Source organism: Falco punctatus (assembly GCF_963210335.1).
Source record: "Falco punctatus genome assembly, chromosome: 5".
Taxonomy (NCBI): domain Eukaryota; kingdom Metazoa; phylum Chordata; class Aves; order Falconiformes; family Falconidae; genus Falco; species Falco punctatus.
In genome coordinates, this window is record NC_137584.1 from 81594166 (window position 1) to 81616404 (window position 22239).

The following is a 22239-nucleotide window of genomic DNA, read 5'->3' on the forward strand; positions in this document are numbered from 1 at the left end:
GTGAGAATTTGGGACAGCTTGAAGCGCTGAAAAATATCACTTTTCCGCTGCAGATAGTCAGATTTGCACACAAGAAAAATTCACTCAGTGCCATATATACAAATTGAATTTGCTTTTCTCTCTGATAACATGCCTGTCCCGCCCCCTGCCCCCCATACAAGAGGAACTGTTGGCTGGTGTAAATCAGCCTTTGAATGAAACTCACACCTCTCAACTCCGTAGGAGCTTTTTTGAAAATCTGACTTTAAAAGTCCTGGTTTCCACCAAGATAACAGTTGTCTTGTTTAGAAAATGACAATAGACTCAGCATCTGTCCACATTCACAGTCTCTAAGGAGAGCCACTGAATAAATTCTATTCTGCTTTGTTGTTTTTTTAATTTTAGATTTTCTGCAGAGGCTTAAAAAGTATCATCTACTATAACATGGAATCTTGAGATGAACGGAATAGAATAATAAGAAATCAAATATTTCTGAGGTTAACTTAGAGCCATTTATTGTATTTCTATTTCTAGGCTTCAATTAGGTAACGTAATTTGTAAAAAGCTGAACAGGTAATCAAATTGCAATCAGCAAATCTTTTTTTTAAAAAAAAGAGACAGAGAGAGAAGATTTAAACAACAAGCTTTACAGATAGGAGAATAAAAGTAAATCCACTTCTAGAGCCCCATGGGAAAATCTAAATGTAATCAATTCAGGTTAAAATTTAATTAAAAGACAGCAATGGGATGGGGGACAAAATTCAGGTATATAGATAATCTTTGGGAAATACTCCTGTGAAAACACAGTAAGATCATTGTTATTCTGCTCTTACAGTTGAATCATATCAGTAAGCAATCCATATACATGCATTATCTGACATACAGGGGCAAAAAATAGACTCATTTTCTCCTCCTACCCAAGTAACTCCCAGCTTAGAGGGGTTAAAAGACCACAACAAGTGCTTGACAGCATTCCAAATATTTCTGTGCCTATCCCCAAAATAGCAACTGGTTTATCAGTTCTTCTTTATCTAAATTTTAACTCCTCACTAGTTTGCCACATAATTTCAGTTGAAAATGACCTAGAAATTAAGCATCGTAATACTTACAAAAAGACAGCAAGAAAGATAAGGGACGCTCAGTTTTCTTTAACTAAAACCCAGTACTGAGCTCCCTGAGAAAGGAAATCTATTCAATAAGGCACATAATTCATTATTAAAGACAATCTTCTAAATCATAAGGAACATTAAGTTAATGTGCATTACAAATAGCAAATTTTGTAAAACTGCATCAATTATTATATACTTATTATAATCAAAGGATCATACAGCTCCCTTAGAAAACACTTGGGAAATGCTAGCCCTTGAAAGTGGTGTGAGGAAAAGACATGAAACAACAAAAATGGAAGAGTCTGATGTAGCTCAGAAAGTGTTACATTTGATTTCAAAAATATGCAAAAATCAAGCATGAAATGCCAAGAGGTAAAATAATTAAATCCTTCATTGCAAAGTACAGATTATATCCTCCATTTCATTTATTGGACTTTTTTCTGCCAGGACACCGCAGTACATGATGGGCCAGATCCTCAGCCAGCGACAGTTGTTCCCAACCAGTGACTCAGCTCGGGTACCTACCGGCACTGCCCACGGCAATGCTGAGAGGACCAAACAACAACACGCAAACAGCTCAACACCAAGGGCATGCAAACAGACATGAAGGCACCTGGCAGGTGGCTCAGATACCTCCAGCGATCTGGAAACAGCACACAGCACCTTTGCAGCCAGGCTACAAGTCCAGACGAAGGCCAAGCAAAAATAAATAAATAAATAAATAAATAAATAAATAAATAAATAAATAAATGTTTCAAACTTCCACCTGAGAACATTTTGTCAGGATAGTAAATACACATTTCATCACTCGTAGTAGTGACAATACGCAGGAAGATTTTCACAAGGCTGGTCGGTTCTGCCAGCTGTGTGAGGTCACTCACAGTGTGCTGCTCCCTGGGGACTCTTCCAATGCAGAAACAAGTACAGCCAGCGGTCCCAGGCCTCTCCGCAGCAAGCTTTTGTGGTCACTGCCCAAAATATAAATAGCTCCTATCCATCACTACCACTCCCTGTGGGCTACTAAGGCCTCAGCATATGATTTCCTTGCTCCTTCCCTGGTATAGCTGTGCCTTTACAGAGGCCTCCAGGTCACGCTGCAGCATGCAGCTGCAGGAGGGAATCTGTGGGTGAGAACTACCTCCATCCACATCAGATCTATATTCCAGATAAAAACAGTCTAAAGAGTAACCAGCAAGATTTTTCAGATAAACTAAAAACCAAAACAAAACCCCAACCCTCATTTCAAAACGCCTTTACTGCTGTACACCTGTGACTCCTGCACATGGACTGGAGTTCTGCACCTGTGCATTTAAAACTGGCCTGTGCCCTCATGGTACAAGGACAGGGAGCTCAGTGATGGGCAGTAGGGAAACCTTGAGGCTCGGTAGGGAGAAAAACTGTCAGAAGGAGGAAAAACAAGGAGGATTATATCTTGCTGCACTCTCTGTAATTTTCAAGCTGTCCTCATAACACCAGGAGGTAAAACATTTCAGGCAGAAATGTAGTCGTCTAAGTTGAGAGCATTTCTTCAAAACTCTGTGCTATGATGATAACGAAGAGTCCCCTGTTTGTGTTTTCTTGGCAGAGGCTTCCAACTTTCAGGAGGAAAAGGAGAGAATTAGCAAAAGAGAGATGAAAAAGCCTCTTGTTGATAGATGCAAGGAAGATATTGTCCTGTTTTGTTTAAATGGCCTTTATAAAATGTTCATTGCCTATCAAAGGATATATTAATTATCGATAGGGGAAAACCAGCAGGCAGCACTGTGCTCGGTTTGATTGAGGATGGGAAAACATCCTGCTTGTACCACCAAATACAGAAAGTGCCCAATCCACAGGAAGCTGTCCCAAATGCAAAATCACTTTTAAGGGGAAATTTCTACTTGAAAGGATGACACTGGTAAGAATAAATCCTGTTCTTCTCTCAGTCCCGCCTTTTCTGAGTAAACACATATGCTAAAGTGCTTTTTAACTTCAGCTAAAATGGTCTATCACATCAACATGCTTTTTTAAACTTGTATTCCAACTGCTAGGAAAACAGAAGTGAAAAACAAGTTAAAAGCACTGAGCAAAAAACCTAACAGCCAACAAGGTTTCCAACACAAAGCAGAAGAAATACATATATAATGTAGATGTATACAATATTTGCTGGAAGCTAGCTGGAATTACGGATGTGCTGGAAGAGCCACGGTCAGATTTTGCTTAAAATCAGATTACAGTTCTGTGTCGTGGGTTAAACTGTGTGTTACAGAAACCTCCTAGGATTTTAGGCCTAAATAGAAAAAACTCATGACACCAGCTATATGTAAGAAATTTTGCCAGCTTGGCAAAAAGTTCAGCTGAATAAAACGTTGAGGTGTATGCTGTGCGCATGCTGGATAAGCAGTGCGTATTGCCCAAACCGAGATGTGTTTTGAAAGTTCATTCCCAAAGACAATACTGGGGAGGGTGGTTTTTTCCAACCTAAAAAAAACCTTCTATTGATTTTCTTCCCTTTAAAGAAATCACATGCCTACCACATTTCAAAGGAAACCGTCCATCCTGCAAAAGCTCTTGTTTTCCTGCTGTTGCTTTTCCCCGGGTCTCAGTAGGGGTGCAGTTACACTCTGGAAATGTGTATACAGCAGGCCAGCACGTTGGTCACCCACTGTATACTCAAAACCCCTGCAGGCAGGCAGGCTGGCCTTACTGCTAACAGCAATTGCAGAATAAAAGATTCAGAAGTGCCAATGAAAGCCCTGCTGAAGAAACTGAAGAATTTTTCAGGCACCATAAGAATGCAATCTGTAATCAGGTGTATAATTACCCATCATGGTTCACACACGGAAGTCCTGCCTAAACTTCTGCCCTTCCTGTCCTTCTCTTCACCCTAAACCCTCCCCATTTCTTTTTTTCCTTTCTTTCTTTTCTTCTTCTTCTACAAAAACTGTGCTCTTGGCGCTTCGAGTAGATTTACAAGATCTACTCCTGACCTACTTTTCTATTGTTACTCCTGTAGCTCTCATCAAGAAACTTGGCAGAACCAAAAGGGTTAGTAGCAAGGCAGCAAAGTCCTCTAATGAGCAACATCAGTGAGCAAACCTTCCGTAGCCTCACCCTGCCCTTGTTTCAGTTTCTTTGTCATTCAGGTCAGGAGCAAGCTCTCAAAGGAAGAAGCCTGATCTCCCTCATGGAGCAAAGACTCCGGAACCAAGCTCTTGAATTTAACCAGAATAGCAGCCCATGCAGGACCCTAGGAGCAAGCGAGGACATTTGAACTTCTAGGGAAGAAACCCAATTCACTCATTCTATTTGGAGGCTTACAGCTTTCAGCAAAAAAATGTCCAATTTAGCTAATACCACTCTTAGAAGATGATAACATGACAAAACCTAACAATAAATGCAAAGATACAAATACAGCCAAAATAAAAAAGGACAATGTGGTTAACCTGGATATCACACTTGTCCAAAGAGGTAACAAAGAAAGTGTCAGTGAAAATGAATAGCTTTGGGTTTCCTTCTGTTCCTTTACTTTTTGCATCTGGCAGAACTTTGTTGCTTTTCACTCTTTCATCTCTCAGCTGTTTGCCATGCTATCCCTGCAAGATAACCCATACATCAGGTGCCCACGTGTGCGTACAGCTCCCCCAGGGCTCTGGCAGGCCTGTACACCAGCACAGAGAGGCACCCCATCAGCCAGCAGGCAGGATCTGCAGCACGATTAATATGTTTCACCCTTGCTGAAAAGGTCCTTTACAAAGCTCCACCGACCTCTACCATTCCTAACTAATAAAGGGGGGAAAAAAAACCCTAAGAAACTGAAAGGAATTTTAACAAGAGAAGTCAGAGCATGCTCTTTTTTTTACTGGGTGTTATACTAGAAATGGAAATCTTTTGCAACTTAAAAAGCAGCTAGACATGGAGCATAACCAACACTTCTCACACTGGGGACACTTCAGTTCCAGATCTGGAGCTTGACACTATCTCTAGCCTTCACACATCCCATTATGGCATCAGGGCTCCAGGAGGTGCAACCACTGGTACAACATACAGGAAAGTTTTTGGTTGTCTAGGCAAAGGCGATGTTTCCAGCTTCCCTAGTATTCTTGCTAGGTTACAACTGGAACTACTGTTCAGGAAGAGAAACCTTTTATTACATACAATACAGCACAGTTTATTTTCTTCAAGCAAACACAGAATATGTGAAAGCGGCCGGAATTACTGCTGTAGAAGCTAAAGTACATTTTCATCCACAGTATGAGTAGACTCATTGACACCAAGAGCTGCACTTGGTCCCTGAATTATACTCATACATATCTCAGTCCTGATGCAAAGCGAGTACCTCTCAGTGACACAGAACTTCCGGCCAGAAGGGTCTGTTACAATAATTTAGTCTGGTCTCCTGAACAGCGCTGGCTGTCGAATCGTCCTTTCAAGAATACCAGCAGAAGGACCAATTAATTTTGTTTGTGATGGCAGTGGTCATTTGCAGAATGTCATTTCTTTTCTAGTAATGACTTCAGAATGGCAGCCCCCCTTCTCTGGCGGCAAGACCTTCAGCCTTCCTTTCTCTGGGGCCAAGAACAGCCTTTGGATACCAGTGATGGAGTTAGAGCCACATGGGAACCTGTGAACAACAGCTGAAACTCTCTGTAAGTACTTACTGGTTCCCTGTGTGATCCAGTATGTTAGTGACAAAATCACAATCAGCAAGCATGTGTTCTGTTAGCTGGCCTTAAGTAACTGAAAATTGTGATTTCCTATTCTAGAAAGAAGATATATTCATGGAGCTGTTAAACTGATAGCCTCACTTACTTAAGCTAATATTGTCTCCTTTTTGTCTGATTTCAGAGGAGTTTCCAACACACTTCACCACATCTATGCAAATATCCTGCCACAAATTATATTGATGATATAACCTCCAGCTTGCAGATCAGATAAGATCACAGCACATTGTTTAAAGGGCTGCCTTTTATACCATCAGAGACTGTGCCAAACAGCAGTATATTACAAAGCAAAGCCTTTGTTTATAAAATAAAAAAAAATAACCACCCACTGGAGATCTTCTGGTTGGAAATTATAAGAGCAAAATTAGAGCAGTATAGTTTAATAATTAAGGTTATACTCCCAGGGCTGACATTTTTCTTGAACAATATACTTTTTCCTGACCCCTTTAATCTTTTTTCACAGGGATTTAAGAGAATATTTTACTTCGCGTCGGGTCAGTTAAGGGTATAAACATGATCACTGAGAGATGTAAGGTTCATCAGTGCTCCTCAAGATATCAGCATCCATCAGCTGTCTGCACTTGTTCACATGCTCAGGATTGAGCTAATCACCAGATTTGGAATGGGGAAGAAGTCCTCTTCCAAATCAGCTAATCAGAGACTGCTGGGGTTTTTTTGTCTTCCTCTGCAACACACTGCATAGACCAGAAGCATCCACAAAGGTCACCCAGCAAATCTCTGGTTAGCTGGGAGGACTTAGAAGTGCCCTTGATCTCCCCCTGTTCTTCTGTGGAACAATTATTGTGGCGTTCGGTCTTCTAGCACAGACTTGGAGACTGTTGTAAAGAAGCCTGGAAATGTACAGCATCGCGGGATGACACGAGCTAGAGCTCACCGGAATGTGCATGCCCTTCTACAGTTTGAGAGGCACCGACTAGACGGATGACTCAGGTGGTGCCCTTCAATCCTATATCTTTAGTTCACCTGTGTGGCTGATCCCTTGCTCTGGAATGACTGCCATGGAGGGAGCTCTGGAGGTACTGCGGATGCAATTTACCTGTATATCTCCAGATGTACATGACTACCCCTGAGCTAGCGGCTCTAGGTTCATTTATAGCATGAGGAATGAAAGAAAGTCTTTGGGAATCCATCTCTATCCATCTCTATGTTCAGTCTGCATTTGGTCAGATGAGTTCCACCTGCAATAACGATACCATTTCAAGCTCCAGCTTTAACTCCCAGTGTCAATGTAATCAGTGTGCTGGGCTTTGCTTTACACTCTGGTTGTGAAAAAGACTTAAAATTTAGTGTAAGAAAAATAAAGCAACTGACTGCTCTGTCTGCTTGCCAACCTTACCAACCTTACCAAAGACTGAAGTGTAGAGATCATGATCACTCCACTCAAATGTAGACATTTAAGCAAACCAGCTAAACAAGGCTTGGTCTCTGTGCAATCAACAGACAAAAAGAGGCTCATCAGAGAAGGATTCAGTTAATCTGAAGATCTGTCAGCTCTGGAAGACCCTCTCTCCTTCCCTGCAGCAGAGGGCAAATGTGACTAGGTTGGCTTTGCTAAGCAGGTTGAATGCTTAGATAATGCCTTAGAGTGGAGATGAACAAACTGGGAAGACACACAAATGAGAGGAGTAGAGAGTGAAATGAAAGCTGCTGCAAAGTTGACATCTGTTTTGTGCAGCCTGTATTTCTCACACACAGAACTGAGGTGTACTTTGCTCACCCCTTGCTGAGAACCCCATACAGCCAGCCCCTCTCTTGTGGGCTGTCCCACCACAGCCAGACTCTCCCACGCCGTTCCAGGTCGCGGCGTCACATTCTCTGTGCACTCGGGAGAATGAGCCTTTTTTCCTCTTGAAGATCAGCCTACAAAAGCACAGCTGAGTTTTCAGAAAGTATTTTACCCCCTGCCTGCTTGCAATGATACAGATAACTTTCAACAGAAGTGAGCAAGTATTGGGGGGAAGGAGTCCTCCTCTGAGAATTGCCAGTATTAAGGCCTTCATGAAAGATGTCATTATAAAGAAATGAATGAATGCATATGTCAGCCTCTGGGAGGCTTCAGAGTGGCTTCTATTTTTATCTCTTTTTATCCCTTGAAGGAATTGAGAACTAATATTTGCAATGCCTGACTGCGGATATTAATGTTTTCAAAAAGCTGCCATTTCTTCCAGGGCAGGAAATAGAGTAACCTGTTTGGTTTTTTTCACAGGTTTGTCTCTTGAAATGAAATTTCTGCAACTGTGTTTCCACTAAACATGCCTGCAGAACTATCCAAACCTTCTATTCCTGTCTATTTATCTGATATTGAACCTTGACAAGCCTGAATGATGTGCGACCAGCTAATACATGCTCAAAATATGCTTCTTTTTCTTTTCTTGCAGTATTTTTGCTATGCTATGCTATGTGCTGTAGTTTAGTCTGAACTTCCAGACAGCCCAGAGACCACAGGTTTATGTAAAATCATACATGTTTACTGAAGATAAAATGCTGAGAGGAGGGGGGAAAAAAAGAATGAAAAGGATATTTTCAGAACAGAAAAATCTCATGGTTAACAGTTCTATCAGTACAAAATCTCGGAGTGTAATGATTTGCCTGCCTGGAGCAGAAATATTTCTATTTATAGTTAGCAGAGTGGGAAATCATTAGTCCAGTTACCGGTACGTTCATGCCTCGTACAAGTGTCCACAAATAAGAGAAGGCTTTTTTTGAAAAATCTTCATCTGCTACTGCAAGACTAGATGCGACTTGTCTAAAAAACTGTTGCTGCTGCATTTGATGAAGCAGATGGGTCACTGCTAAGCACACTCTATCACCTTGCCAGAGGCTAGGTCTATTGTCAGAGCAACGCTTCTGGCCTCCATTGGCCCCAACTGCAAACGATCAGCAGCGGAAATTGAGACTGGAGATCCCATCAAAAGGAGATGGCAAAGACCTCACTGTGTAAGGTTATATTAACGACCCTTCCTTTATGGAGCAAAGATTTCACATATATTTTCGTTCATTTCATTTCAAATTTCACTCTTCACGACACGAAACCATTACCAGCCTAGTCACATGCTCACTGTCTCAGGACTTAGCGTGGGGAAGAGGACAAGACACTGCAACCTCTGAACGCCCTGCCACAGCAACAGGGCAGGCTTGCATTCTTCAGAAATTTTTATTCTTGATTATTTCTTCTGCAAAATTTAAATAAGCAATTTAAAGGCAAATTTGAATTAGCATATTGAGGACAGTTTATTATTTATGAGATGGAAATCAGGATCTTGGATGACTGAACTCATTAAAGACCACTTGGAATAGTTCCCATCTATTTCTTCCACCGTACCCATACAACAAATAATTCACACAGTCATTAATGCAACGTCTTCGCAAACAATACATGCTTCCGACAGGAACTGTTCAAATAGGAAATGCATGAAACTGCACCAAAATAGCTATATGCTTAAAATACATACCAGCAAAACCAGGAAACTTCGTGTTAGGGCAATCACAGCTGCTTTAGCTGAACTTACTGAGCCAAAGACATCCCTGAATTAGCTCAGAGAAGGTCAGTGGAGTTAGGCAAGGGGGCGGGGGGGCGGGGGGAGGTTGGCCAGCCAGGCCTCTGCACTGGCACAGCTCTCATCCAGCCTTATGTCAGGGGCTTACAACACACAGTGCTCCGTCTTTCTGCCCACACAGACTACATGGTGTAGCACAAGAGAAACAAGCCTGTTTTCCTCCCTAGCTGTAGCCCACAGGGCTATTTGCATAGCAGTGAATTACTTTTCCAGCATTGCCACTACCTGTGAAAAGTTCCTACAGGCATAGCTACACTCTGCAACAGAGCGCAGCCCTGCGATCCCCCGGACGGCGCCAGCCAAAGAACTGGCAGCAGGACAGCTGTGTCAGCACAGAGCCTGCCTGGACTAGCCCTTTCAAGAGCTGGGGAGATAATTAGCTCAGGCAGGCTGCTACATTTTCAGCACCTAAGAGCCCTGCACGGCAACACGGTGGACTATGCAGATGCACCGGCCTCTCAGAGCATCTCCCCTTGTGCTGCAGTGCCCACTCCCAAAACTGCTTGTGAAGGGCTGGTGGCCTCACCACTGGGCTGTGGTACTGCATTTCAGAGGCAAGCAAAACAACCCTGATGAGAGCCACTTGCCATCACTCCCCAGGACAGGGGCCTGCAGGGTGCATCCCAGAGATTTGTTCACTTCCAGGGGTTACTTATGAGCATCTCAATGAAACGCTGGTCATGTCTTATGAGAAGAACTCGGGCACAGAGAAACTAGATCTTCCTGAAGAAACCTGTGGTAAAAGAGAGTTAAAGCTAGATCACCAGATTCCCACATTTATAATCCTAAACCACAGTTTATTCTTTCCTTCTAATCAAAAAAGCCATGTAACAGGCCATGATGCTGCCCTGTCCATACATTTAAGTTACACATCACTGCCACCACCATGGTAAGTAAGAGTCAGCAATTTACGGACATTACCAGGACACCAGTGGGAAGTACTCCATACTTGCCATCTGGCAGAGTCAGAGGAAGGACAGAAGCCTGAAGGAATGAAGTGTGCAGGAGGGACATTGCTGCTGAGATCCCTGGAACAAAGCTGTAAGCCATGGAAAGGACTTCTTTAGAGCAGAAATCTCACTGCTAGGCAAGCCATGGACAAATATGCATTAAGGAGCCATCTCTCTCACAGTCCACTTTATTGAACCATGGGATTGTCACTCTGTCTCCTTGGAAAACAAGAAGGTACATGAAAACTACAGAGCTAATTGGTTCCTCTTTTTTGACCTCTACAAGCAGCTTCACACCTCCTGTTTGCTAAGTGGGATGGAATATTTCTGCTCCCTTCCAGCCAGTGAAGAGGATCTGGTCCAGCTCTGCAGCTTTGCATAACAATATCCTTGGCTCTTTTTCTTTTGCTCTCTCTAAAGGAGAAGTCTCAAAGCAGTCAAACTGATTTTAGTTTGTTTTTAAAGGGAAAAAAGAGAAATAGCTTAGAGGTTGAAAATGTGCAGTGAACGAAACAGCTGTACTGTAAACCTCTGAAAAAACATACTTTACAATCGTAATTATGACAGATTAAACAATGAGTGTCATCAGTGTGATGGTACAATGCACACAACACTAACTGTTTCCTACTCAAATATTTGCAGACATCTCCAATTTTTTATTTTAATGAAATCTCATCTAACTATTGAATTGACTTTAAGAACCACCCTGAGGCTCACAAGAGCTTTCACTGTCGGAAGCTCTGTCAGATATTTGAACTGCAATTTGCCCCCAATGGTTCCCAGCTTGAGCTAGAGGAATGCTGTAGAAGTAGCTTTTTAGGAGGTAGTGAGTCTGAAAAATCACTGCCTACAGAGAGAATGCTAAACCCTGAGAGGGGCTGAGGACCTGTCCCGCTCTACAGTACAACAGCAACTGTAAGGACACCCACACTCTGAAGAAGACTTTTGGTACAGCTTTTCTTTGCTTCTCAAACATACATTCAACTGTGCCGCTGTGTGATTAATCTGTCCTCTTTGGGTGGCTAAGCACCTGGAATCCTTTCGTCATTGAGTACATATGTGCATGACAAGCATCAGCTGTAACCATGAAGCCAAAGAAAATAAATCGATCTCTTTGAGAACTTTCTGAGAGCTTCCCAGCTATTGGATGGGGAGTAACACAATTTACACAATGCTACATTAATTAACGCTAAACGTCAGCACACGAATCCATGGGGTTTCCATTTATACCACATGAATTCGTGATGGCTTATATCAAATAAAAGGAAAGACTGACGGTAAAGCTTCCATGTGCTAATAGCACCCTGTTATTTAAGGAAATTGGCTTTGCATGTTGGTGGGCATTATGTAAAGAATATTCAATGGGCTGAATCCTGAGGCTGACCCTTCACTATTGTTTTAAGCAAAAACATCTATTGGCTTTATTAAGAACTTTTTTTAAATAAAGGAAATCGCCTCCGATGTGACCCTTATGGATATGTCTCCTTGTTGTGTTCAATATAGTTGTCCAAGCTCCTTTATTTGTGACATCCTGCTTCCTGTTGGTTCTTACAGTATCATTCTCCCTCAAGTATTTGCTAGACTTTCCCATGTTTCCTTTAAGTGTCTGCTTGGACTGAGTTTCCCCAGATCCAAGAAAGATGATGAGGACCGCTCAGAACAGAAGGAGAAGCTGTGTTTTGCTGCAGTCCCATTAATCCTTGAGGAGATTTGGAATCAGAAAGCAAGCTGGCATGGGCTGTATTTGCAAGCTGGCTGTGAAAGCCACGGATTCACACATATCTTAAAGGACAACCATTTCCCCCCCCCCCCCCCCCCCCCCCCAAGGTAATGAGAAAACAACCCTGTGTGCCACTCCTGCTGACTTTGCAGAAGTAACTCTGCCATAAGCCTTAACTCTCGCCGCCCTGAGAAAGTAAAATACTAAGGACAGCAATGAAATCATTAAAGACAGGAAACAGAGTGGTGTTTGCCAAATGGAGAAGGGCCACAGGACTTCGCAAATAATGTTTATTTTAACACTCCCAAAGTCTGCTAAAGATAGTAGAGAATGAAAATAAACGTGAGAGCTATCATACTGAAAAAAGAGAACTTAACCAGCATCTTCAGGGTAGCAACACAAGGGTGGTATTTGGAGCTGTATGTCTGAATAGGTTCTGTACCAGCTGTTCTGACCACCCAACTGATGGGGCACTTTGTGGACAGGAGGGTACACCCTGAGAAGTGGGGAGAAACCACGGTATCCTTCATTTTGATGGATATCAAAATACCTATGCCAAGAACACCATTGCAACTGTTCCTAGACTGCTCCGTACATCACTAGATCTGTGTCAGCACGAAATTAAGGATTGCGAAGCAGAATTTGGACACAGGAAACAGCAAAGCTCCCTGAAAAACTCTGCACAATATACAGAAACATATGCAAACAGTAATTTCTGAATAATTTAGCATTCTCATTTGACTCTATTCCTTTTCAAAACATTTTCGAGATTCTTCAAGAGAGAAACCTAAATATATTGCAAAAAAATCTCAAACGTTTTGCTCATGTATTTTTTTTTTTCTGAAGAAGAGAGTTCATGAAAACTGAGAGTTGTCAAAGGCTGCCATCCTTTTTCCTGAATTTCTTCTGTTCATTGCCCTTTCACAAGTGGCTGACTCAACAGACAACTGAGAAAAGACTAAGTAAGTCTTCTCTGGGTGGCATTTTAAGGCACAGTATCTTAAGAACCCCTATTATGTTCCAGCTGAATATTCCAGCAGACTGTCTGACCCCTTTCTGAACCAAAGTGCCACCAGGCTAAATATTTGCACAAATTCCAAGCATTGCCCTGCAGATTCTGCACACAGAAGAGCAATTTTATATCCAGGTAAACAATGGCTCTTTACTCCAGTATCTGATCTGTAAAAAAAAATATGCAATCTTTATAACACCACCAGAATAAGTACATTTAATTGTAAATCTAACAAACTTCATGTTTTCTCAAGATCTTTTTTTAAAGTCATACTTCTCTATCCATAAACTATAGTTTACATCTCTACTTTGTGTAGAGGGATCAATAAATCTGAAATTGCACAGAAAGTAAGGGCAAAAGAAGGCATTTCAGAGCCTTCAAAGTTAGATTTGAACCGAAGTTGCTGAGTTGCTGCTAATGATACCAATTGTCTGGGTTGGAATTTTCTGAGACAAAATGTTAGTACTTCAAACATACAAATAAGGTCAGTGAAAGACTCCACTGAATCAGCAAAATTCCTTAGTCTTTCAGTCTTTTAGAAAAAACAGAGAAGAACTGAAGTCTAGTTCTAAGAAAGGAGGACCGAAAAGATTGCACTCAGAAGAACCAGAGCTATTTTAAAAAGGTGACTGATTGTAACTAATGTAGATCCTAATATGTACCTGCTGCTTCTGGGGCAGTAGCAGGTAATGACACTTGCCTTTGTAACCCTGCCTCTCTGAGGTATGTCTATTTTCTAAACCACTCTTTTGTGACATGCAATCTAAAGAAGTATTAGCACAAGTCTCCTTAAAATGGTAGTTAGTAGAAACTAGGATTATTGGAAAGAAAAAGGTCTTTTTTTCTAACTTGCAACTGAACAACAAAATGGTGTTTTCTGTTTATTTTGAAGATAAATATGCTCTCGTGACCAGAGGACGGACTTAATAGAACACACCAACAAGAACAAACTTAAAAATTGACACCCTTTTCTATTTAAATAATTGTTTTGTCACTAACTTACTGGCTGATCTTACACAGTTTATTAACACCTATAGTTTTCACAAATATTCAGTAATTTTTATTTATACTGTCTGTGCAGAATACAATATAGGAATAGGGCTTATTTTCAGGGACATGAAACTGAAAATTCCAGTTTCACATGGAACTGTTGGGAGTGCTTTTTAAACTTTCTTTTAGTTACCCAGCACCTTAAAACAAGGCTTTGGTTCCTCCATAATTTACTTCCTAGCTGCAGTTGGTTGCAGCCGCCACACACAAAGATGCATCTTTGCCTACATGGGTTGGAAGTTTCATAATTAAGAGGTCTGGAATCTTCAACCAAACTTCATAGTCACACTATGCCCATCTGTAAAACTGGCAAAACACCTATTCGTTGTCTTCCCAGGGGACCTCGAGAGTGATTATTTGACCACTGTTAAATATATCTGTTGCCTTCAGTGTATCAGGGAGTATTTTGTCATTCTTCCTTCATGGAGAACAACAACTAAACTGTCAAGCCTTTCTGAGATGGGAAATGGGCTGGAGGAAGAGGAAACAGAAGGAAAGCAGACGACCGATGGCAGATGAATGTGGCAGCAAAATGGACTGGCCACTTTTTTTCAGCTGCCACAGTGCCAGTACAGTTGCAACACTGGAACACTCACAGCCTCGATGGCAGAGGACTTGTAGCTCTTAAATCATGTGTTTAGAATAGAGGCAGTGGAGGAACTGAGAACTTAATTATTTACTTCTTAAGCCCTGGTCACAATTCAGAGGTCAAACTCCTTAACTCTCCTTTCAGACATAATAGTTAAGGCAAGGTGTCCTTCAAATAATAATGATCAAGGGACCTGACCAAGAGCAAAGGATTGGATTCTTTAACCATTTCCCACTGGTTTCTGCTTTTCTAAAGTGATTGTGATTTGGCAAAGGAAGGAAGGAAAGGGGGAAAAAAGGAGGCAATAAAAATAAAGGAAGAGGAGACTGGTCTTTCTTTTAGGTATTTCCCTGGTGGTAAATGGTGGGGGTGTACTGTAACTTTAACCGAATACCATTGACTTAGGATACATTGGTTTAGTCAACTTACTAATTGAATAAAACAATTTTCTTCCCAGCTCAGCAAGTATTTGCTGTGCCTGTGGCAAGGAGACTCTGGTGTCAGGGAAGGGCAATCAGAGATGGAAGGGCACTCCCTTCGCCAGGCAAGGCGTGAGGAGTGGAATTCTTCACAAGTGTGTCCTCAACTCCCACTTTACATGCAGATGGGAGAGGAGGAATTTATCAACGTATGTCCAAGGCAGTCAAGCAGTACAGAGATGGAGACATTACAGATGAAGAAGTGGCATTTACAGCTGATTAGAAAGAACTAATTAACGTAGAACCACAGTTTTTAAAAACTCAGATATATATGGGCCCTCAACTGTGGCGAGACGCCAGCACACAGCCCTTGGCGCAGATCTCGATGTTTCCCTTGGGGTGGGAAGAGGCCACAAAGAAGCGGAGAACGGTCTAACGTCCCCCCCCTACCCCCACAAACACTCCTGCTGGCCGAAGGAGCCATCCCGCCCCGCTCCTCTGGCCGTTACTGGTGATCCACAATGGGGAAAGCACGACCAAGGCCGCGGCCGCCGCCTTCAGAGCCGCGGGCAGCTCCCACAGGGCGCTTGTGAGGAGGCACCAGGCAGCACCCGGCCCCAGCGGCGGCGCCCGCTGCCCCTCACCCGCCCGGTGGCCGCAGCCTCCGGCAGGGGCAGGCCGCACCACGGCAGCGGCGAGTCCCCCGCGGGGAGCACAGCACAGCTCCGCTCCCCTCCGGCGGGATAGGGGCGGAGAGAGCCCTTCCGAGCCCCTGGGCCCACGCTACCCTGCGCTGCCGCGGGCGGCGGACCCAGCCTCCCGCCCCGCACCCTGCACCGATTACAAGCCTACTGCGCGCAGGCGCCTCGCTGGGGGACGGCGGGGTCGCTCTTCTCGCGAGAGGTCCGGCGGCCTCGCCCGAGTCCCCTCACACACCACCTCTCGCGAGAGCCGGGCGTGGGGGCTGCCATGGCGGCGGCGGCGGAGGGGCTGTTCTCGCTGGAGCTGTTGGTGGAGGTGGTGCGGGTAGCGGCGGCGCTGGGCCCCGCGCTGCGCCCGGTCGTGGCGCTGCGCCTCTTGGACTTCCCCACCCTCCTGCTGGGCCCCGCCGCCGCCGCGCCGCCCCTGCGGCCGGGGCGGGCCTTGCCCTTCGGCCGCGGCAAGCGCTGCCTCTTCCGCTGGCGCCGGGCCTCGCTCTGCGCCGCACTCCGCCGCCGGCCGCTCCGGGCTCTGCTGCTGGCGCTGCCCGCCGAGCTCGCCCCGGGCTCCCCCCGCCTCCTCGGCAGCTGCGGCGTCTCCCTGGCCCCCGCAGCTGCCGAGCTGCTGCGGCAGCCCGGGGTGCCCGCCTCTTGCGGCCGCCGCGGCCGCTTCCCGCTGCGGGACGCCGCGGGGCGACCCGTCGGGGAGCTGGTCCTGGGCTACCGCCTCACCAGCCTGGAGGCCGGGGAGGAGCCGCCCCCGCCGTGTCCCGCTAGCCCCCGCGCTGCCACGCCACCTGCCAGCTCCCCTGAGCCGGGGGATGAGGAGGGAGAGGAGGAGGAGGAGGAGGTTGAAGAGCTGGAGGGCAACATTTTTTGCCCTCCCGTGCTCTATTACAGCTGCAAGCCTGCTGAGTCTCATCTGCCGTCAGCAGCAGCGGCTGCAGGGCAGTGGCAGCACGTTGAGGCCTGGAGACCGCAGGAGAAAGACACAGGCCAGAACCCCCCACGTCCCAGTGCTGGGCCCTCCTTGCTGCACCCTGTCAGCCCTCGACAGCTCCACAACGCTCTGGGGCAGCTGCCGCTGCTTAGTGCCTTGCTGGCAGAGCTGTCAGTGCTCGCCCGTGATGCTGTGCCTGCTGCTGTCCACCCCCATCTTGCTTGGCTCCACCAGGCCCCTGGGAGCGGTGACATGGCCCCCCAACCCCCCAGCTGCTCCTCTGCCCCCAGGCCTGCAGAGGCACTTGTGGGGCCTGGTGGGAGCAGTGGAGGTGCCAGCCCTCAATTCAAGCAAGGTGGGCAGGAGGCCACCTCACCAGCATCATTTTGGGCTGGGAGAGGACTTAAGAAAGCTGTACCCCAAGGAGAGACAGGCTCTGAAGGGAACTGCAAAACTAAGGAAAACAAACCTCCCAGAAAGAAATTGTTGTATGGGCTGACAAATACATTGAGGCTACGGCTGCGGCAGACCAACCCTGATAAGCTAATAATTCATGAAAGGAGGGAGCAGTACAGAAAAAAGCAAATGGAAATGCTGAAGAAAAGCCCTTCATCCAAAAGAAAGCTGCTTAGAAATGCTGGAGAACAGCATGTGGTGTTTGACAGGCATTGTAGCAAGGGAGACAGTTCAAAGCAGAATAATCAGTTTGATAAAACTGTTGAGGCTTCATTACCAAGTGCTCTCAGAGAGCACATTTCTGTGGCAGGAGATGGGTCCCCTGACCTGCAGAAACAGGCTATTGTAAATCTGCTGAAGAGCAATGTAGTTGCAAGCAAGGAACATCCGTGCAAAGTAACTACAGCCCCCTTCCTGGGGGAAACTGCATTCAGATCTTCTCACAAGGAAAAGTATGCGAAAGTCCAACTCCCAGCTGCTTTCCCATCAGATGCTAATGCAAAGGGAAGTAATGAGGAAGCAATACACTTAATCCATCGTAAAACCACAGAGCATGATGATGCATCCTTTGTAAGTGATCATAAACCAAGCTCTAGCAGGAGTGTTGAAAACAACTCTGAATTCATATACTCAGATGACTTTGTTGCTAGTCCTGAGGACACAGTTTATTCAGAAGATTTCACCAGTGCTGAGTGTACGGGCAGAGACTCGGAAGCTCTTAACAGCAGTCCTGAACCTCTGTGGCTTGAAAGTCCAAAGCAAGGTTGGTCGGATACAGAGCCAGAATCCAGGAAGTCCAGAATTTCAAAGGCAAGTCAAAGAGCTGGAAGTACTTCAGATCTTCTGCCAGTTCCTTCAGCTTCATCTCCAGTTCAGTCTTTGAAGAGAAACCGTGACCTAAACACCAGCAAGAGAACTAGTGTTGAGTCTGTTGATTCACTTAACCTTGCTCAAATGGAGGCATCATTATTAGATGAAGAGCAAGAAGTCCAAGAGATCAGTAAGAAAGACAACAGGAGTGATCAGCACATTAAACAAGTATCTACACAGAGAAGCAAAGTTAGGTCTGATACTGATCTGAATACAGGAAAGAGGCAGACCTCTGCAGGAAAAAGCCAGGCAGTAACTCAAGCTAGCTCCTACTTGCCATCTAATATGTCTGATCTTGAACTTGGTGTCCTGGAAAACAGTATGTCAGACAAAGAGGATGATTTTCTGGGAAAACTACTCATTCCTAACCAATACAAAGACATCAGTGAACTTGTAATAAACAAACTTCCAGGATACACAATGTAATTATGTTTTCACTGTGTGGATTAAGATACAATATTTGAACTTCATAAGGCCTGTTCCATTTAGTTGCAATATATGCATGTTAATTTAAGACTTTATAATGCTCATTTAATACATTGGTGAATTTACTTAAGTTTTTAAAATAAACTACTATTTGAATCTCTCATGAGTTACTTCAATATCAGTATTTTAATGTAAAAGTAATCCAGACAGCACAAGAAACATAACTTCTTGTCCAAAGCAGAAATGAAGACAGAAGCAGCAAATGCAGATAGTACCCACAGACTTGTCCAGGGTAGAAGTAATAACACACTACAGAAATGGCTAAGTACAAAATGCGTTCCTAACTGAACACGAGTTTTTATTCCTCATGCAAATAGTTCTATGCTTTATTTTCATTACAAATAGTTACTTAAAACATACAGTCATAGCCAGTAAGAGCAGAGACTTATTGGCTGATCTGTATACTAATATATTTGTTTTACTCTTCTATCACTAAATGCAGTGACCAGAACTAGATGAACCATTTCTTAGGTTGAAGTTCCTCATTTAAGTCAGATTTTCACACATTATTAGAAAACATTTTAAGAATTACTGGTGACAGTAACTCTGTATAATCTGGGAGAGCTTTGGAGGTTGATGGAAGTTACTTGACCTTGAAGACTAAGAGTGTGCAAAGAGTAGAGGAGAATGCAGTAAATTTTCAGTGCTTCACAACTCCCTGATTGCATTCTCTGACAATGGGGAAAAGAGGTGGTCAGCACCCACTGTTCAGAAACTCGGAACAAATAAAGATATTACATCATGATTTAAGGATTCCAGATAAAGACAAGAATTTGCCATGTCCCCTTTTCTGTTGGTTGAACTATCACCTGATGTTTACTTTTGATACCTGGTTCGACCACTGAACTTAACGTCTTTTGTTTACTGAGTTTTTTTAGAGTTCATATCCCTGTCAAAAATTTCAGAGACATCTTTTGACTTGGAACGTGAAGAGAGCTTAAAATTCCTGCCTTAGTTTTTAGGTCTGTCTTGTCCCCCCCTTTCCACTCTCTTTAAGTAGTTATCTCCTTTGCCTGCTTTACATTCCTAACTGTCTCATAATTTAGGACATTTATCCGGAGGGTTAAATGACAGACCTACTAACTCCCCTTTTCCTCCCTGTAGTTCTCTGCATTCTTACTGCAAGAGCTTGTGTTTATACTTTAACATCTTGGAGGGATTTTTTATTTCCATCTTACTATGTGTTTATTTTGTAGGGATGACAATACCCCTCCTGTTTAAAATACTAACATCTGTGAGGATTAATCAAATATCTGGTGTTGACTTCTGAGACCACCACTACTAATATTTTTAACCTAAAGGTAAGCAGCTGAAATTACCCATATATCAAAGCAATCTCTGGCCAGAGCAATTCTTAAATGTTATTTAGGGTGCCTTTGTTTCATCAGTTCCAATTCCAGACCAAAATATATTTGTTTCTTTTTATTTTTCATGCCATGAACTTCATTGATACTTTATACATGGCAGTAATTCTGATTTTATTGATGGAGTAAGACCTTGCAGTTCTCAAGCGCAAAACTCTCGTTAAAATACAATGCTGCCCAACCATTTTTACTGTGTGGCTATTTAAATGAGTTGTTAACATTAAGAGTTCACGATTTGAAACTCATTACTTAAGAAAATTTTGCTTTAAAAAGTTGAAACTCAAGGGCAAATTCCCAGTTCTTTTTCTATCCCCTATCCCATCTTCACTTTTCAATTTCCAGAAGCAAATACTTCTGTTTAAATAATGAAACTAATGTCTTTTCAGCTAATTTTATTTGGGATAACATTTCTAATGTTTATTGTATAATAGCATTTATAATTTTTTTTCAGGAGAATGATGAAAATGAAAGAAAATGCATACTAGGAATACAATAGGAGACATTACACAAGAAGAGAATGTCAGCATCATGCTTACACATTTTAGTTTGGTTTTGTCTTTTCAGATATAGACTCATGGTAGTTATTGCTTGGAGAGGTTAACAGGTAATTTCTACCCTCTGGGATAATAATCTTTTCAGATATTATCTATGCTGTTGTGAGAGTAAACAAAATTTTACTTAATATTCAAACAGCAACTCTAAGTCAAGAAAAATGGGAAAGAACTTTGTATCACTGATTTATCACTGAAAACTCATAAACCAATATATTGGCAAGAATCAAGAAGATTCTATATGTCAACCAAACATATAGCAAAAACACACCACAACCAAACCACAGAGCAAAACAGCGCTATTTACTATCAGTATAAAACTGGGGGGGGGGGGGGGGGGGGGGGGGGGGGAGGGGAGGGGGGGATGGAAGCAAGAAATTCCCGTTTGTACAAATCCTGTAATAATCTACATGCAACTACATTATACCAGCTAGCCAATTTTGTCATTATAACTTGCATCCTGTACCCCTCTGATCAAGCTGTTAACATCAGAGGTTTGATAAGACATTTCTCTAATGGAAGTATTACACCAGTTTTTCATAAAGACACCGTTTTAAATTGTAAGGGCTAAACTGAATGGATTGTGTTGGTCCAGGGCACATGGCAATATGCTGGGAGGAGCAAATAATAGTAGCGTATGCCCCGCAGTTCTTGTACAGCCTTCCCAAGAGTAGCATAGATACTGAAAGATACATGCCTGCTTTTCAGATACCCCATAAACATCCCAAGAGGGAGAACCATAGTGGCAGAGCTGGCATGTGCAAGTGAAGTAGCTGAAGTGTCACTACTCTTTCTGGTAGCTCTGCACTACTTTTCTGATTCAGTCCTAAGAAAGCCAATGCATTGGAAAACTACTTTCCCAACAATATCTCAACTAACACTGTTCCCTAAGGACTGCTTCACAGACTACAAAAAGGGAAGATAGATGAAGAATACAAAATCTTGGCCCACTACGCTACACTACAAAACCCCTGTTTTGAAAATTCAGCTTTTTGAGCAAGAACAGCTCATGTTTCCACATACATTCGATCCACGGTTCTTTGTCAGAGTTCCTAGAAACATTATTAATTACTGTTCATTACAGTGTGGGCCCTTATATACTGGGAGAATGATGTAAAACCAAAATGGTTTCTTTCAGTCCCCCAGCTATCTGCTTGTAAGACCTTTCAGTTGTTACTTAAGGTTGAGCAATCTCCATAAATATGCAGGCTCTGTTAGGGATTTGTTACTTGCTTGACAGAGCCAATGGCTAGCTAGGCACAATTGAAACTTCACAAAACCAAAATATTCACTAAAAGCTCCCTATTTCTTCATTTCCCATAGCCATTGGAGCATCATATATAATCGTATTTTAACTGAATGTGTGAAGTTTTTGGTTTGGTCTCATCCTTGCTCCACACTATTAAGCAGTAAACTACAGTTACTTCGAGTTTTACAGTTGTTAGTTACACTGTAAACTTTACTACAGTGAAATTAAAATGTGAGAAGTAATTACATAGGTTTATTATAGATCCTCACTAGATAAAGCCATCTAGCTTCTTACTTTTGATTTGTCACTTTAACAACTGATCTTTGCCTTAAACCTGTACAATATTCCAGAAATCAGGTAGATGGGTGCTCAGAACATTGTTCTGTTGCTTAAGATAAAGTTTCTTAGAACAGCTCAAATAAAATTGAACTTAATGGTTCATCACAAGTCCCAAACAAAGAAATAAACCCTTAAGATATACACATTGTTTCAGAATTTATGACCCTAAAACAAGTT

General features: G+C 43.2%; 1 protein-coding gene across 1 annotated transcript; it reads left to right on the top strand.

The window, feature by feature from the left end:
- The first annotated feature begins 1817 nt into the window (after window positions 1-1817).
- MAP10 (microtubule associated protein 10) lies at window positions 1818-20802 on the top strand. The gene has a single exon (XM_080388876.1). It carries the CDS (start codon window positions 16079-16081, stop codon window positions 18497-18499), a length of 2421 nt encoding a protein of 806 aa, XP_080245002.1. The 5' UTR covers window positions 1818-16078; the 3' UTR covers window positions 18500-20802.
- The last annotated feature ends 1437 nt before the right edge of the window (window positions 20803-22239 follow it).